General features: G+C 43.2%; 1 protein-coding gene across 3 annotated transcripts in view; it reads right to left on the minus strand.

The window, feature by feature from the left end:
* Positions 1-19,597, minus strand: part of foxp4 (forkhead box P4) — a 440,188-nt gene that overhangs the window by 92,749 nt on the left and 327,842 nt on the right. For all 3 annotated transcript variants that reach the window (XM_041196036.1, XM_041196037.1, XM_041196038.1), the window contains exons 6-8: positions 10,280-10,430; positions 6,104-6,308; positions 3,128-3,232 (exon numbers count right to left, since the gene is read on the minus strand). In XM_041196036.1, coding sequence (XP_041051970.1) covers positions 3,128-3,232; positions 6,104-6,308; positions 10,280-10,430 — 461 coding nt within the window. The remainder of the gene's footprint in view (positions 1-3,127; positions 3,233-6,103; positions 6,309-10,279; positions 10,431-19,597) is intronic.

Genomic DNA, 19,597 nt, shown 5'->3' on the forward strand with positions numbered 1-19,597 from the left:
CTTTGAATGTTTTTAAGGCAGAGCCAGATAGATCCTTGATTAACAAGGGGATGAAAGGTTATTGGAGGTGGGCATGAATATGTGGCTGAGATTACATTCAGATCAGGCATGATCTCATTGAATGGTCGAGCAGGTTTGAGGGGCTGAGTGGCCTAGTCCTGCTCCTAATTTGTGTGAGTGTGAGTATGTGTGTGGATGTTTGAGGGTAGGTGTGAGTGCAAGTACAGGTGTGCGCGTGAATTTGTGTGTGAGTGGATGTGTGTGTAGGTATGTGTGTGGATGTGCATGTGAGTGTGTGTTGCTTTTTCCTCACTCCCTCTTGTTCTGTTCCTGTGTGGAATGTTTTAAATTAATATCTCCCCCCATCTGACAAAAGTTCCATGTTTGTCACGTTAACTTGCCTGGTTTTCTGTGAACAGGTACTTCCTGACCACTGTAGGTTTCTGGCATTTTGCCGTTTTTGATTCAGCATCTTACTTGCTTTGTTTTTTAAAAAAAACAGGATTTCTAAAATTCTTGGGAAATTTTCCAGCAACTGCTTTGAGTTAATAATCCACCTCACTTACGGTGTAGCTGTTTCTTCAAAAGTTCCTTCTTGGTACATGAAGAGTTAAGTGAAGAAACATCAAGATGGGAATCATTTTGAAATCCCATCCCTTTCCATGATGGAGTGAGATCCCGTAAATCAGATACCACTGGCGGCGTCAGTAGGCAAAAGCCTGGACTGCAGTTACGCATTGTATCCAATTATTGTCTCCCCTGGTACCTGTGTCCCCATTACCACTCCCCTGTGTCTATCTAAATCACTTCAGTAATGAGGTCAGTACCTGAGAACGTTTACTGGTAGAGGTACTGTTAACAGATTGACTGTTTGCACATCTCAGCTAATTGGCTAAATAAACTTCTACAATTATGTACTGGGCCATAAAACATCATCTCAACAATGCTGCCAATAGAAGAAGCACAATTGCCCAATGCCTCGCAGAGTCCTTCTGAGAATACTTGGATACAATGTGATTGCTGTGCTCTCCGCTATTTGCTTATGATCTTAAAATAAAAATTAAAGGTGCAGTGTTAAACCATTAAGGTAAATGCATATGTAAGAAATAAAATATTACATAGACCTACAGAGAATATACAGCACAGAAACAAAACATTCAGCCCAGAAGATCCATGCCAGTGTTCCTGCCCCACACAAACCTCCTCCCATCTTGCTTCTTCTCACTCACTCAAAGTATCACAAAAATAACACATATTTTGATGAGTGGTCATTGACCTGAAACATTAACTCTGTTTCTCTTTCCACAGATGCTGCCTGGCCAAGTATTTCCAGCACTTTGTTTTTATTTCAGACTTCCAGGATCTGCAGTATTTTGCTTTCCTGTCAGCATATCCTTCTATTCCCTTCCCTCTCATGTGTTTATCTGGCTTCCCTTAAAAGTATCTATACTATTCACCTCAGCTTGTGAGAGTGAGTTCCACATTCTCACCACTCTCTGGGTAAAGAGTTTTCTCTTGAATTTCCAGTTGACTTTATTAGTGACTGTCTTATATTTATGGCCTCGGGTTTTAGTCTCCCCCCAACAAGTGGAAACTTTCTATCCATGTCGATTGGACCCTTTAATGATTTTAAAGACCTTTATAAAGTCACTTCTCAGCTGTCTCTTTTCTAAAGAGAAGAGCTCTAATGTTTCATTTTAAAATAATACATGAACAGGATGGAGTCACTAAATTGTTATTCAACTGAGGAGCCAGAAAGTTCCTTTATTCTTTCATGGGATGTGGGATGTCACTGACAAGGCCAGCACTTGTTGCCCATCCCTAATTGCCTTTGAACTGAGTGGCTTGCTCGACCATTTCAGAGGGCAGTTAAGAGTCAACCACATTGCTGTAGGTCTGGAGTCACATGTAGGCCAGACCAGGTAAGGATGGCAGATTTCCTTCCCTAAAGGGCATTAGTGAACCAGGTGGGCTTTTATAACAATTGAAGATAGTTTCATGGTCACCATTACTGAGACCAGCTTTATATTCCAGATTTGTTTATTGAATTTAAATTCCACCAGCTGCCGTAGTGGGATTTGAACCCATGTCTCCAGAGCATTCGCAAGCCCACAAACCTTAAGTCCCTCCCCTGAACACAACGCTACCTATTTTTGCAGGGATGGGAGTCCAGAGGGGCCAGGTTTCACACTTGTGGTTTACTGGACCATTTAAACCATCAGCTGCCTCCACTGAAGGGGGATCTTGGCCAGGGGTGTGAAAACCGGCATGTGCAGATTCGACTGGGTAAGAGCTGGTCTGAACTTGGTGGATGTGTTTGGATAGCCAGGGTACCCCTTTTGGAGAGGTAAAGTATCCATTTGGATATTACTAGCCCAGTGACATTACCACTACGCCAACATCTCCCCACTTGGATACTTACACAGTGAAGACTTTCTTTTGGAGTTTTGTGTGATCCTCCCTTTATCTGAATCGTTTAACTTTCTCTCAAATAACAGTTTTGCACTTTCCCCCTGAATTTTACACTGGTTTACATATTGCTCCAATTGTGTCATATGAGCTCACACTGATAGAGGGGCGTGCTGGCCCATCAGTGTGGCATGCTGGTTCCACACTGCAACCTCACACAATGCCTCTGGGTTGCTCAGCTTAAAAGATTCGTGGGCTGGGAGACAGCCTGGCCACAGAACCTATGACTGTAAACAGGAGCTGTAAACTACCAGTCTTTTCCCTGCTTATCTCAAGATGGAAAAGCCATAAAACTTGGAAATGACTGGTACTGCTCTGAGCTGAACTGAACTGGAGTAATATTATGGGGCTGGGTCACAGACATCGAGTTTTGATGCCCTGACAGACAAAAGCAAAAATAGTCTGGTTTGTTCTTTTGTACATTTTTGAGTTGTCTGTGCCAAAACCGGGCTGTCAAATCCCAAATCGGACAGACACAATCCTCTAGGACAGAGGTGAAGGAATGCTCAGAGTGAAAAGGATAGAGGATAGGCTTGACTGATGGCAGAAATCCCAGTGAGCTCAAGAAAATCCTAAATTGACGTAGTTTATTCTATCATCTACTACCCTCCCGCCAAAAATGAATCCCCCTGCCCAGCTCCTCCAGCGCCATACTTACTTTAGAAACTGTCCCACGTCATCACAGAGAGCTTCACACCCTGGCCACTTGCATTCTCCATGTCCAAACAAAGGGTGAACACCTGTGGCTTCTTCATGTGACAAGCTAGGAAAGAATAGACCAGAGATGAGGAGGTTAGTCGCTATCGCACAAACGATAGGGAAAACATGAAGAGCTAACCTTCATTTCACACTGTCTGAAAAGGATTCAGAATGAAACAATGGAAGATGGCTTTCCAAAGTGTCCAATCTCCATTGTTATGGGCTGCCTCTGAAATATCTCGAGGAGCCACATAGAAAGTTACAATGGGTGGAATTTTTCGAAACCTCCTGCTGACGGGATTTTCCAGTCCTGCTGAAACCAATGGATTTTTAAATGGCTCGCCACATTTTTCAGTCCTGCTGCGATGGGGCTGTAAAATTCTGCAGCCTGATTGGGGCTGTGATTTCAGGGGATGTGAGTGTCGCTGGCTAGGCCAGCATTCGTTGTCCATCTATAGTTGTCCTTGAGAAGGTGATGATGACCTGCTTTTTTGTGCAGTTGCAGTCCATTTTCAGACAGGAACAGGACAGTAAAATGCTGGAAATTGAGAAGCCAAGGTTCCCAATGTCCAGCCAACTGCCATTTTGATAGCCTTGAAATTGTCAGCCATGCCAATCAGGTTTCTACAAAGTCAGTTGGACCCCAGAAGCTGTGCCAATATCCTTTTCAAAAAAAAAGTTTCCCCCCAAAATTTTAGTTGGGCCAGAGGAACATGAATGTTTTTTTCACCTCATGAAATTCACCCCCATCCCTCCACCCTCCAATGTTTGATCCTCTGTAATCTTTCCCCTCCTTCATCTGGGCTCTGCAGAGGTCCCGATGAATTTGTTGCCTCCTCATATCGGAACAATGTTCAAAATCTGTGAGCTGTTTTCTGACAGAATTCAAATAAGGCCCAAGCATTAATAAAGATGATGCAGACTTCCGACCGATCTGACTGGGTTAGAGGTGAACTTTTCCCACCCAACTACTGCCCTATAAAAGTGAATGCACCAAGTGGATGTCCCTGTTTCAATATTTAGTCATTTACAGCACAGAAGGAGGCTATTTGGCCCATTGAATCTATGCTGAATCTCTGTAGAGCAATCCAGTCAATCCCATTCCCCAGCTTGATCATCGTAGCCTTGCAAGTTTATTTCCTTCAAGTACCCATCCAATCTCCTGTTGAAACCATTCATCTTCTCCACTTCCACCCCCCTCATGGGCAGTGAGTTCCAGGTCATTTCTACTCATTGTGTAAAAAAGATCTTCCTCACATTCCTCTGTATCCCTTGCCCAAACTCTTAAATCTGTGCCACCCCTAGTCCTTGTACAATCAGTTTATGGTAAGGGCTTTTCTTTGTCTACCTTATCTAAGCCTGTCAATCTTGTACAATTCCATCGAATCTCCCCTCAATCTCCTTTGCTCCAAGGAAAACAACGCCAGCCTTTCCAGCCAAATCATGTAACTAAAACCCCTCATCCCTTGAACCATTAAGGTAAATCTCCTCTGCACCCTCTCAAAGGCCCTCACATCCTTCCTAAATTGTGGGGACTGGAACTGGATGCAAAACTCTAGTTGTGGCCTAACCAGAGCTTTATAAACGTTCAGTGTAACTTCCCTGCTTTTGTCCTCAATGCCTCTATTTATGAAGCCCATATGCTTTGCTAACCACTCTCAACATGTCCAGCCACCTTCAAAGATTGGTGCACATGTACCCCCAGGTCCCTCAAATCAATTTTTATACCAGTTGCAGGCCTCACAATACTCTCTTTAACTGCTCTCTTACACTTGTCATCAATACTTCTTAAGTTGCTGAATGAAGAACTGTTGGTTTTCTGGGTTCAGGCTTATACATAGATGGGGAAACAACATTGATACTATCCTTTTACAAACCTCTAGGGTTAAAGAATTTCAAACAGGATAAACTAGTCAATATAAAATATCCGATCTGAGTTACCAGGGATTCATCACAAGTTTCTAAAAGGAAAGGATTAATGCTTGGAGCAGGATTTCTTCATCATAAACATCTGTCCTTTCCCACCTGAAGTATTAACCTGTCTTTACAGATGCTGATAGACCTGCAGTGTATTTCCAGAATATTCTCAATTTAATTTTAATTTCCGGGATTAGTGCATTTAAGGGGAAACTGGACAAGTATATGAGGGAGAAGGGAATAGGGGGTTATGGTGGTAGATTTAGATGAGGAAAGATGGGAGGAGGCTTGAGTGGTGCATAAACACTGGCGTGGACGGATTGGGTGGAAAGGCCTGTTTCTGTGCTGTACACTCTGTGTAATCCATTGGTGGTTTTTCTTTCCATATACCATCTATAGCAGAAGGGCTTCCACCTACTTGGTTGCTCCCTCACTCACCCTGAAATCCTTAAATCTCAGTTGTACCTGGCGTGTGCATGTTTCAGCAATGCTGCCAGGTTTAGTGAGATCACTTCTCTTGGTGAACTCAGTGTGGCCAGTTCCTGGAATAGGTACACCAGGAACATAAAATCAGAAGCCACATTCTGTGGTGATGTGTTAATAAGATCAAATCTGAACTGAATTTTGCTTCCAATGGAAGTATAAAAATCAATGCAATTTTCAGTCTGGTGGAACACTGAGCTAGCAGCAGAGAATGTGGTCATTTAGCCATCAGTGCCAATGCCCTGTGACTGACAATGCTGAGAAGTCTCTCAGTCTCTCAAATTTTCACGACTAAGTTGGGCAGAGTTTCGGTGGGCAAGGGTGATGGGGAAATGGACCAAAGGGAGCTAAATAGAATGGACATACAGGTCAGCCATGATCTCTTTGATTGATGGGTCAGGCTCAAGGGACTGAATGGCCCCCTCCTGTGCCTATGTTTCTCATAAACTACTGCTGTACAAGTGATTGAAAAGTTGCATGCTAATCCTGGGAGGTGTTTACTCCCAAGTTACAATCTCCTGTGGTTGGTGGGTACCTTTCTCTCTTTGGAGTGTGAACAGAGCTCTGCCCATTCAACAAAGGATGATGGGATATTGAAGGTGAGCTCTTAGAGGATAGGAAGGAGGTAGAGGTGGAGCTGCTGGTTGAGAGGTCGAGACTTTCACTCTTCTGAGGGTCCTCCATGCTTTGCACACTGGTCACTTCTTTCCAAAGTTGCTGAAGGTCAGCTGGACACATTGCTGTGAATGATAACACAGTCAGAGTCAATTCAAAGTCATTGACAACAACTTGCTTTTCTATAGTGCCTTTAATGTAGTAAAATGTCCAAAGGTGGTTTACAGTAGTGTTATCAACAATATTTGACACTAAGCCACATGAGGAGATACTGGGACTAGTGACCGGACGCTTATTCAAAAGGTATGTTTTAAGGAGTGTCTTAAAGGAGAAGAGAATGGCAGGGAGGTTTGGGGAGGGAATTCCAGAGCTTAGGGCCTCAGTAGTTGAAGGCATGGCTGCCAATGATTGAGTGATGGAAATCAAGGAGGTGCAAGAGATCAGAACTAGAAGAATGCAAAAAGCTCAGAGGCTATGAGGTTGGAGGAGATTACAGAGGTAGGGAAGGATTTGAAAACCAATCCCATCAGAGGTCTGACAATCTCCCAAGTGATTGTAATCCCTACTGTGGAGGTCAGATGTAAGACCTCAACTGTATATTACTGAACCTGTCACATCAATAAAAGAACATCAGGGTGAAGTCTCACAACACAAAATAATTTGCTTTTACATTGGGCTATGGAACTAGCTTTTAATGAATGTAATATCAAGATGAACTTGTTGCACTTTTTTAGTAAATATAATTTGGGTAAATAACTTGGTGATTGTAACTGCCCACCAGGGAGTTTCCAGGAGCAATAGGGTTAAAATTGGCCATTTCTGTTTTTTCTTCTCAAATAATGTTTAGCTAATTCCCCCTGTATTTGCAATTGTCTCTTTGATGATGTCTGCATTCACCAATCTCTTTTTCTCACCAGCAAGAGTGAAGACCTACTTTCACATCTCTTTACATCTCTTTAATGGTCAGAGAAAAGTGTCACTGGAAATAATGTTTGCTGCTTTTTGCTGGATCTTGAACCGTCACTACTTTCTCTCGATGCAGTGACAGTTCCATCCCACCCCTTACCCCCACTGAAGAGCTAAATGATCTGACTCTGGTTTGAACACAGGTCTATGATTGGTAGCCATGCTTTGGTCCCTCTCTCAACTTGGCATTTTACACTTGGGAAGTTAGACAATGAGCAAACTTCTTCACACTTTTAAGCAGGTGTTCTACTGAGAAACAGAGAAACTAAATGTCAAATACTATTTGGCCAGTTCCAATGAAACGTCATCAACCTTAAAGGTTTTTTATACTATTTTAGCCAGGATTCGCTAACTCACCACAAACTAGTGATCAGGGTCACCAACTCTGGTTGGATGCATTTGTGGCAATTTCATCACATGATTTCCCGCCCCCAACCACCTCGGCCGCTCCCACTTCCAATACTTTCATAGTTAATAAACAAAAGCATTCAAAGAGATGAAAGAGAAACACATTTATATTTTGCAGCAGTGTACAGATGAATCTTCAATTCCTGGAGACTCCAGGATAATCCTGGAGGGTTGGCAACTCCTGCTGGAATCGAACTTGGGACTACATGGCTCAGTGACACACTGTGCATTCATTCACTGAGCAATTGGGAAACTAAGTGCAGCGAAGCTTTTAAGAGACTGTTAAGAGGGAATGGGTTTAAGTGTTCTTCCTGAGAACTAGAATTGAGTAATTAGTGACGAGTTATGAGGGATCTGGCCATTAGTTGAGTTGTGACAATGGCTGAACAAGTTCAGTGTCTCTATGTGACACTAATTAGAGACACAGCACTTCCTGAGTGTTACCATTGCAAGATCGGTGGTACTTATTAAATCTAAAGGTTGAGTCTCCTATTAGTCGCTAGTTTCCAGATGTATCAAAATCATTAATTGTGACTTTTCTAGTGCAGATATAAATAATCAGTAATTGTTTTCAAAATATCGAGAAGGGAACATATTTTAATTAGATCACAACAGTGGAAAAAAAACCTATCTGACGTGTTTTTTGTGTTGTAGCCTCAGGCTCCCAGCCTAACCCATCACTACAGCCTTTGATTGAATGAAAAGTCGTGGTGGCAAGATGCATTTGGGGATACAGGCACTGCCTAACTTAACATATAAAGAGGAATCATTAAAAGAATAGAGCTTAAAGTGGAAATTAGAAGCATGGGAATGTGGGTTAATTGCTGTCATTCCCAAATCCTGATGAATCTTTGACAAAGAGCACCTCAACAGCCAGGCTGAGGTGGAATGGGGTTTCTTTTTAAAATTGAGAAAACATGTAGAAGTTAATCGTGTGATGGAAACAACAGTTTTTCTTCGGGATGGATGAGCCGAGATAGGATGAACGGTCCTTCCTCATTATTCTCCCCATGTGACCATCACTGATAAGGTTGGCATTTATTGCTCATCCCTGACTTGTCTAGTGGTTTGCTAGTCTACAGCAGAGGATGATTAAGAGTCAACCATGCTGGACTAGGATTGGAGTTACATACAGGCCCAGAGCAGCTAAGGACAGCAAATTTCCTTCCCTCGAGGACATCAGTGCACCAGTTAGGTTTTTGTGACAAATCAACAGTTTCATGGTTCCTTTTATTGACACCTGCTTTAATTTCTAGCTATATTCAACAGAAGACTTGAATTTACAGTTCAGTTCCTTTTAAACTAAATTCAAATTCTCAAACTACCACAATAGGATTTGTACTCAAATTCTCTGGTTATTAGTCCAGGCCCCTCGATTACTAGTCACAAGGAAATTAGTCAACACTGTCTTGAGCAGCCAATCTTGCTGAGACTGCTGTCATTGTTCACCTTGGTTCTGATGGTTCATGTGGATGTTAAAGATCCCACAGCATTATTTGAAGAAACACGGGAGTTCCCTTGGTGTCCTGGTCAATAATTATCCCACAACCACGTAGCGAGTAGAATAACTGATTGATCACTACTGAGCAACCCTCAGTTGGAGGCCTCCCCATCCTTGTGCGTGTAAGAAGCAGCATTATGGTTATGACCCAAATAGCGAGAGAGAAAAACAAGGAACAGGAATAATATCCCGGGAAGAGACAATTAACACCTATCAAATGCGGAATTGGTGGTGTAGAGGCTCTGGGAGAAACATTGGAGCGCTCCCTTCATTTCAATGATTTCAGCCAGCAACCCTGAGCTGATTATGCTACTGACTGGCAGGACATTCAACAGGGGATCCAGCAGCGTGCGCGACTAACATATGTTTCTATCAGTCTGCAGTTCTTAAAAGCAGCCTGTCCCTCTTAAAGGGGCACTACACACTGTATACCAGCTGCTGCTGATTGTCTGTGGAGGATGTGTCTACAAGGAAAGGCAAACCAAAGGGAGCAGTGTGTAAGAGAGGAGGTCACAGACCTGAAACATTAACACAGATGTTGCCTGAACTACTGACAGTTTCCTACATTTTCTGATTTAATTTCAGATTTCCAGTATCCACAGTATTTTGCTATTATATTCTCATAACAATGCCTTTAAAATCCAAAATGTCGCCAAAACTCATGAAAGATCACATCACAATATAAACTTTGCAAAAGCTGAAGTAACCTCTTGTGCAAGGTGATGGCTGGCCCTTTAAATGTCGCTGGTGGGAGTCCCTGGTATAGCTGAATGTGTGAGTGAATAGGACCGGGCATTAACCTAACCATCCAATTTTGTGGAATGTGGGTCAAGTCAGCTGAAGAAACTGATTGAGATCATGATCTGCCCGCTCTGTGTGGTTCTGATGCACACCCAACATGCCAGCTCTAACAAACGCACTTTCAGTCTTGGCGCATTGCAGGGATGCACCAGGGGTAGCAGGAAATACTCTGGCTAACATTATTTTTCTTTGGGGCTTCCACAGTGCCAGCACCAGAGTAACAATGGAACCCACTTTCACAGCCTCCGTGTCGCTATTTGACAGAAAACGCTCTGAGAACCACACTCGGCCAAAACAAATTACAATTCACCTTATTTGAAGGAGAGATTATGAGCTGTTCCGTAACCCTGGGGCCCAGGATCTCCTGTGAACTGGTCGTGCTGAGTCCATATTTAGTACTCATGTCTCACTTGTGCTTACCTTGTGCCAGTGTCTGTAGTGGTACTGTGGGCTGCCCAGGCTGCAGTGTCACCAGTCCCTGCCGCTGGAGGTTTAGAAGGTGCTGTTGTTGAAGCTGTTGCATTTGAAGAAACTGCTGCTGGAAGGCAAGCTGCTTATTCCCCAACTGCTGCTGTTTGAAGAGAGAAAACACCATGAGATGCTCTTCACCATCACAGTCACTAGCAGGCACCAGCAACAAGACCTCTTCCTTCCGAAGGTGCTAACACTTGCTTGCACGCGTTGACAGGACCACTGGTGCCCCCACCCACCCCTTCACTCTGCAGAATCTCTAACAGATGTCTGTCCTTCCTATGTGAACTATATTGTGGGTGCTGGTCAGCTATCAAACTGCAGAAGCATCACAACTGAACCTGGATCGATGTACTTTCCAGCAGTAAGTCATACAATAATGATCAGGGAACTCTATTGCTCTTTCTCCATGGATTCTGGTAGTCCTTGCTCTGACAAAGTCACGTACCAAAACACAGAATGATGGCTGAACTGAGGAGTCTCTATTCTGTATGCTTCAGTATAAAAGTGGATAGCAAAATTATCATTAAAACCAGCATGGGACCTCAACACTCTGATACATTCACATACCAGTCATTAATGTTGCCATAAAAGACATGGAACGCTGTTCTGGATTCATTTGAAGGACCAAAGATCAAATTCCAGTCTTGACTCTTCCCTCAGCAAAAGGGTTTTATTGGCACATAGAGACTACACGCCTCTACTTCAGGTATATGGAGCCCAGAACAAGGGCAAAAGGAGCAAATATCTCCCAGGATGCCTGTCACCAGTTTACTTTCTGTCAACCAACTCTACATCCAGGAGATGTATATACGAACAAGGAGCAGGAGTAGGCCATTCAGCCCCTCGAGCCTGCTCCGCCATTTAATAAGATCATGGCTGATCTGATAGTAACCTCAAATCTACATCTGGCCTACCCTCGATAACCTATCACCCCCTTGTTTACCAAGAATCTATCCACCTCTGCCTTAATAATATTCAGACTCTGCTTCCACCACCTTTTCAGTAAGAGAGTTCCAAAGACTCAACCCCCTCAGTGAGAAGATTTCGCCTCAGCTCTGTTTTAAATGGGCAACCCCTTATTTTTACACGGTGACCCCCTAGTTCTAGATTCTCCCAAAAGAGGAAACACCTCTCCACACCCACCCTGTCAAGACCCCTCAGGATCTTATATGTTTCAATCAAGTTGCCTCTTACTCTTCTAAACTCCAGAAAATACAAGCCTGACCTGTCCAACCTTTCCTCATAAGACAATCCACCCTTTCCAAATGTTAAGAAATCTACAGCCCCATCTAACCCACTCCCCAAGCACTGCTCCTGAGCTTACACAGTGAGTCTCTGGGCTTTGTGTTTCCCAATAGGGTGCCCAATATCTTGGGGCTAATGCAAGCGGGACATGTCCCTATGCGAAGAGATACCCCAGCAAGGTAAGGTTTGAACCGGTTTATCCAATCTGTGAACCAAAATGCAGGTCTCCCACTGCATCATCCCTACTAATCTGCTCTCCACCCCCTGCACTTCCCCTCCAGTTCTCACTCTCTCACATTCCCCCATCCCTGATCTACCCTCTTTACACCCCACAGACATTCCCCTTTGGAACTTGTCAAAGTTCCCCCGCTTGTTCACTTGCCACCAAACTCTCCACAACTAACACTAACCTCCCCCACACTCTTCCCCAACTCTCCCCCTGTAATTAACGGCTGGAGTGTGAGATTGGGGCTAGGATTTAAGGACTGTAAGCTTGATGTTGGGCTTTAAATATGGTGATGGATTTAAGATAACTGGTAATCCAAAAAAAAACACATCCTAATTATAAATTTACGTCCATAATCCAGGCTGACACTCTCAGTAAAGGGAAAGAGTGTCGGAGGGGCAGGGCTGAGGGAGCATCGCACCTTTTGAGAGGCAATACTGAGGGAGCACTGCATTGTCAGAGGGGCAGTGCTGAGGGAGTGCTGCACTGTCGGAAGGGCAGTACCGAGGGAGCATTGCACTGTTAGAGGGGCAGTACTGAGGGAATACTGCATTGTCAGAGGGGCAGTACTGAGGGAGTGCTGCAACGTCAGAGAGGCAGTACTGAGGGAACGCTGTACTGTTGATGCTGCCGTCTTTTGGGTGAGATTTTGAATCAAGGCCCTGTCTGGCCTCTTGATTATAAATAAAAGATCCTACAGCTCTATTTTGAAGAAGAGTAGGGGAGTTCTCCCCAGTGTTCTGAGTCCTATATTTAACCCTCAACCAACATCTCTAAAACAGATGATCTACACAAGAATACAGGAAATAGGAGCAAGAGCAGGCCATATGGCCAATTGAGTCTGCTCCAACTTCAATGGTTGATCTTGGGCATCAGTTCCACTTTCCTGCCCTCACCCCATATCCCTTGGTGGTCTGAGAGACCAAAATTCTATCTATCCCAGTCTTAAATGTATTTATTTTTTTGAATTCATGGGATGTAGGCTTCACTGGCTGGGCCAGCATTTATTGCCCATCCCTAGGTTGCCCTTGAGAAGGTGGTGGTGAGCTGCCTTCTTGAACCGCTGCAGTCCATGTGGTGTAGGTATACCCACAGTGCTGTTAGAGAGGGAGATCCAGGAGTTTGATCCAGCGACAGCGAAGGAACAGTGATATATTTCCAAGTAAGGATGGTGAGTGACTTGGAGGGGAATTTCCAAGTGATGGTATTCCCATCTATCTGCTGCCCTTGTCCTTCTAGATGGTAATGGTTGTGGGTTAGGAAGATGCTGTCGATGGAGCCTTGGTGAATTCCTGCAGTGCATCTTATAAATGGTGCACACTGCAGCTACTGTGCGTCGATGGTAGAGGGAGTGAATGCTCAACGATGGAACATCCACAACCCTCTCGGGTAGGGAATTCCAAAGATTCACCACCCTTTGAGTGCAGAAATTTCTCCTAATCTCAGTCCCAAATGATCAGCCCTCATCCTGAGACAGGGCCCCCGTGTTTCATATTCTCTGACCAGAGGAAACAATCTCTCAGTGTCTACTCTATCAAGCCCCTTCATTTCAATGAGATTGCCTCTCATTCTTCTAAACTCCAGAGAATATAGGTCCAATTTACTCAACCTCTCATCATAGGTCAAACCCCATCATCCAAGGAACCAATTTAGTGAACCTTTGCTGTACTGCCTCCAATGTAAGTACATCCTTTCTTAAATGTGGAGACCAAAACTTCACACCCTATTCCAGATGTGGTCTCACCAAAACCCTGTACAATTGTAGCAAGACCTCTTTATTCCCATACTCCAATCCCCTTGCAAAAAAGGTTAACATCCCATTTTCCCTCCTAATTGCTTGCTGCACCTATATGCTAACACTCTGTGTTCATTGTGCAAGGACACCCAAGTCTCTTTGAACATCGACATTCACAAATTTCTCACCTTTTAAAAAATATTCTGCTTTTCTATTCTTATGATCAAAGCGAATAATTTCACACTTCCCCACATTATACTCCATTTGCCATCTTGTTGCCCACTCACTTAACCTGTCTATATCTCTTTGCAGCCTCTCTGTGTCCTCCCCACAGCTTACCTTCCCATCTAGCTTGGTATCATCAGCAAACTTAGAAACATTACATTCTGTCTATTCATCCAAGTCATTAATATAGATCATAAATAGCTGAGGCCCCATCACTGATCCTTGCGGCACTCCACTATTCACTGCCTGCTAACTTGAAAAAGCCCTGTTTATGCCCATTGTCTTCTATTCAGTAACCAATCCTCAATCCTCTATTACCCCTGACTCTTTGAACCTTTATCCTGCCTATTAACCTTTTGTGTGGCACCTTATCAAATACCTTTTGGAAAACCATTCTTTGGAGTATTCCAATCCTTTGGACCTGGTCATTATCATATTGCTGCTTTTGGGAGCTTTCTATGCCACATTTTCTACATTACAACAGTGACTACACTTCAAAAAGTACTTCTCTCTCCCCCATTTCTTGTAGCACCCTTATTGTCCCAAGGTTGTTAATCATGGCTTGTACCATGATCTCGCCATTGGGACAGGCGAGAAGGCAGTCCCAAAAATGACTCCAGCTGGCACAGGAATTGAACCCCTGTTGTTGATGTTATTTGTTTCGTCTTGAGTTTGGGTCTTGGATATCCACTTCTTGCTTCCCACCAGCTCTCAGTTACTTAATCATATGACATTATATCATGGTTACATCAGCATCAGGTGCTCCTGATATTAACCCTTTACTCTACTTCTCCCTCCAAGTCTACATCCGAACCATATACATCCTCCTACATCTCTCCCCCGAGTCTCAGACTTCACAGGGTCAGTCTCTGTGGAGCCTTGACGGAATCTCCCTGATCTGGCTCTGATTTCATTTTGAGGTTGATGATAAACTGCGCTCTCTCATCGTCCGATAGGAGTGTCTTACACCTGGATGGTTGTAGAGTTTCTATTTGTTTCTGGTTCCTTGTCTTCATCCAGATCTGAATAGTATGTCCAAGGTTCCACTGGTTTCCTTCTCAATGAGATCAAGGCTCTTCGGTTCCACCTGATATTTCCCTGCTCCGTCTCAATTCTATAAGATCTCGGTCGTTGGGCTCTTTCTATGACAATGCCTTCTTTCTGTTAATCTCCACACTCTCTCTTGAGCTGCAGCCCTGTCAAGTCTCGTGCTCTATGCCTGAAGTTGAAATATGAGCTTGACTGTCTCTTTGTTGCTCCTCACACTTCCTAACACTCTCATGATCATGGAGGTAACGTTAGATTGTAGTGTTTGTTGTAGAGCTGGAAGTTGTGTTTGCAGCTGTCTACCCATCAATAGTTCTGATGGTAAGAACCTATTTTTTTTAGCAGTGAGGCTCTGTAATTAAGAAGAGCAAAGTTAATATCTTTGTTCTTTTTCATCAATTCCTTGATTGTTCAAACTCCTCTGTCTGCTACTCCATTCACCTGAGGATATCTGGGTGAACTAGTCACATGTATGAAACTATATTCTTGTGCAAAGTTATGGAACAACTCATTAGCAAACTGAGGACCCTTGTTTGACACCACTACATCTGGGATGCCATGTGCTGAGAATATTCTTTTCAATGATGTAATGGCTGTCTCCACATTGGTGCTCTGTAGTCTGAGTGCTTCTTAGCATCTGTAGTAGTAATCAATGACAATGAAGAAAACTTTTCCTTAAACTCAAACAACTCCATTCCTAGGTGCTCCCAAGGCCGCATAAGAAAGGTGGATGGTGTGAGTGATTCACTCTGCTGTTGGCTATTCACTGCACACGTAAAGCAATTTGTGATTAATTCTTCAATGGGGTGACTGATGCCTGGCTGCCAGACTGGCTGTTGGGTTCTTGATCTACATTTCACTATTCTGAAGGGATCTTAGTGAATTTTCTGCAGAATCTCAACTCAAAACGATTTTGGGATAACGAGCCTGTTGAAAACTAAGAACTCAATGATGATGGTGAGATGTTTCCTTTGCTCAAGATATTGGTGAAGTACAGGATTATTTGGAGTGTATTCTGGCCATCCATTCTGACAATACTCTTTTATTTTCATGCATTCATCATCCTGTTGTTGTGCTAGCTTCATCTCTTGTAACTTTTTCTCAGTGGCTGGTAAGTGTTTTGTGATGGGCAAAGTACACACTTCCACTTTGTCAATAAAATTTAAATCTACCAATTGTATGCCTTCCATGGGGATTCTTGACAACGTACCTGCAGTCATTTTGTATTTTCCCTGGATGTACTCAGTAACTGAATTATATCTCACGAGTCTCAGTTGAAAACTTTGAATTCCTGGTGGCATTTTTGCAATTTCCTTTTGGTTAAGTAGAGTAGCGAAAGGCTTGTGATTGGTTTTAATTTTGAATCTTAAACCCATGACATAATCAGAGAACTTCTCAAAGACCCATGTGGCTGCTAAAGTTTCTTTATCAATGGTTGCACACCTCTTCTCCATGTCCATAAGAGATCTCAAGGCATAATGCAATGGTCTTCTTTATCCTTTTTTTAAATGTGAAACAACCTTGCACCTAATCCTGTAGATGATGCATCCAGTGCTACAATTATTGGCAACCCTGGGTCATAGTGTGCTAGTATCCCTGGCAATGTTTAGTTTTTTGATTTTGTCAAATGCATTTTGCTGGTTGACATTTCAGCACCAGCGTTCACTTTGTCTCAGTAGTTGTCGTAATGGCATGTTGATTTCCACTACGTTGGGTAAGAATTTGCTCATTTGATTTACCATGCCAAGGAATCTTTGTAATTCTGGGATGGTTCTAGGCTGTGAGAACTCTCGAAATCTCTTTGATCTTCAACAGATCGGCCATAATTCCTGAAGCTTGCACAATGTGCCCTAAGAATTTTATTATCAGCTTTGCAAATTCACATCTGTTGTTTAAGGTCAAACCTGCTTCTTGTAGGACTTTAAAGACTGTTCTTACATGATGGTCATGTTCTCCCTTTGCAGAATCGTATATCAGAATGTTGTCCATATGGCATATTGCTCCTTCCAGGGTCTGAGACATTGTTCTTTCAAATATCTCAGGTGCAGAAGCAACTCCGAATGGTAACCTGTTAAAACAATAATGACCAAATGGAGTGATAAACTAATTAAAGATCTTCAGTCTAGGTGCAACTGCCAGAAGTCGCTGTTAGCATCCAATTTCGTGAAGAGGGTGCTGTTTACTAACTTGGCAAGACTTTCATCCACTGATGCCATTAGATAGGTCTTGCACTCTACTGACTTGTTTAATTGAGTCAGTCTACCCAGATTCTGACTGAACCACTATGCTTTGGTACTGTGACCATTCCAGAACACCACTTTGTTGGTATAGTTACTGGAGAGATGACCGCTTGTTGTAACATGTGTTCAATCTCACTCTTGACTGTGTCTAAGAGTGGGTGAAGGAAATTCCTCAATGTGGAGATACACAGACTTAGCATCTGCCCTTAGGGTTACATGATATCCTGTCTTCAGCTCTCCTAAGCCTGAAAATGAGGATGGAAATTCATTCCTGAATACCTACTGAGCTGCTAATCAGCAATTTCATCAACCTTGTAAGTCAGCCTCAGCTGCAAACATGTCTTTCTGTTCAGCAATGATGACTCCTGGTTCTTTATCACATACAGGGGTTCCATAATTTCTTTATCCTTGTATTTTAATCTTCCAAGTGTTGGCCTATTACTTTCAGTGTCGTCCCTCCTGGACCTTGCGACTGGAAGGAGGATGACTGTAATGTGATATTTTTAAGCAATTTTATTTCATCAGATAACACTGAAACACCTGCCCCTGCATCTAGCTTGAATTCTGCGGGGTGACTATCAACATCTAATTTAATGCTCCAATAATTATTTTCTGTTTTGTTAACTTCTAAGAAGGTTATTTGTTGTTTCTGTGACTCTCCCACTTCTTGGGCTTGATTTGGTTTTGTTACATTCTCTTTCTTCCAAGGAGTTATTGATACTTTAGATCGGCACTGTTTTAAAATGTTCGAACTTCCCACAGTTGTGGCACTCAGCTCCCCCTGCTGGGCATTCTTTCCGCTTGTGTTGGGTTTTCCCGCCACACTGGGAACATCTCAAGATGGTGATTGTTGCGCTTTTTCTCAATTTTGTGGGCTTTTGATTCACTGCAGTTTCTCTTTTCTGTCCAACATATCGAATGGCTTCACTATTTCTTTTCCAAAGGACATCACTTTCCCATGAACAACTGCTCTGTTTAGCTTCCTAAGCTCATTCTGTTGAGTTATTTGCACAGCTTTTGTGAGGGTTAAGTCTTCCTTCATTTGTAAAAGTTCTGAATGCATTTCATCCAAGACACTACTATACGGTCACATATTAATTAATCTCTGAGGATCCCATAGTTTTAATTCTCTGTGAGACTGTATGGGACATTTATGAATGAATCCATGGGTACCCTGTGTTTTTGTTCCCTCTTATTAAATTTTGCTTGCTCAGTGATCACATTTTTTTGAACACTGAAGTATAAATCAAATGCCTTGAGGACTTCATTGTATGAGCTTGAAGTCTCTTTGATGTTCTATCTTGCAATAACATCACCAGCTATGGCCCCTACTGTGCAGAGCAAGGTACTAACCTGACCCTTCTGTTCCTTCTTATGCAAACCTGAAGATGTTCTGCACCTGGAGAATCTCTTCCACCAATTGTCCCAGTGTTGAGCCTGTCGTGAACCTTCCATGCTCTGGAAAAGTTCTGGGAGTGACAATGTCAACTCCATGCTTACCCTAAACTCTGGATCTTTTGCTGCTTCAGAAGTTTGGCTTTTCAACCATGATCCATATGAATGCTATCTGGACTTTGCTTCTACTGCACCCTTGAAGCTTTGGTTACTAGGGAGTTTGCAGCTTATTTTCTTTTTGTCCTTATCCCAAGGATTTGTCGATCCTTCTAGCCTGCAGTCTTCACCTTGAGGCTCTCTTGGGTCTTTTATGCTCTGTCCACTGCCACCATGTTTCGTCTTGACTTTTGGACTCGGATGGTTTCTGTAGGGTTTACTAAGAATACTTCTATAGACTGTTATTCATAAAAGCCATTCTCATTTATTCACAGATAGATATGTACATCTCAGTGCAAAACACTAGATTCTACTTCTTGCTTCCCACCAATTCTCAGTTACTTAACCATTTACATTGCACTAGTAATGACATCAGTATCAGGTGCTCCTGATGTTAACCCTTTACATTATTCGGCATTACACTGAGCTAACTGGCCCCAGTAAGTGCTTTATTCGTAGTAAAGTGTTTTCAAGATAGTCCCATGGGAGGGGTGGGGTGGGGAGGGAGGGGTGGCAGTGAAGCCTGGGACAGGGGAGATCTAATCTTTCCTTATGAAGTCCCAAAAAGCCCTCACACTCTCCTGCATCCGGGTTCAGCAATAAAAGTTTTTTTATAAAAAACCTTGCTTGAAATGATCACTGCTGGTCCCAACTCCTCTTCCCGCTGTTTTGACCTCGTAGCAAAGGCACAACAGCTTTCCGATTGTCACTTAATTGTGCCAAACCCAGGGTTCACTATTCTCTGTATAAAGTCTTATCTTAATGGCTTTGGCAGTGCTTTCCTTTTAAATATGGGATTCCAGGAGAGGATTTTGGGGGGGATTTTCCCCTCGTCGGGTGGGTGGGTGGGTGGGCCTGGGAGCGGCCACGCAACAGTCCGCTACCTGCAATCGGGCCCCAACCGCGATGGTCAGCCCGTGTGAAACACGCGCTGATAACCTCAGTGCTGTGTGGGCAGGGCGCAGGGGGAGCACGAGCGCATGCGCACAGGTGCT

This window comes from Carcharodon carcharias, chromosome 9 (genome assembly GCF_017639515.1).
Source record: "Carcharodon carcharias isolate sCarCar2 chromosome 9, sCarCar2.pri, whole genome shotgun sequence".
Classification (NCBI taxonomy): Eukaryota; Metazoa; Chordata; class Chondrichthyes; order Lamniformes; family Lamnidae; genus Carcharodon; species Carcharodon carcharias.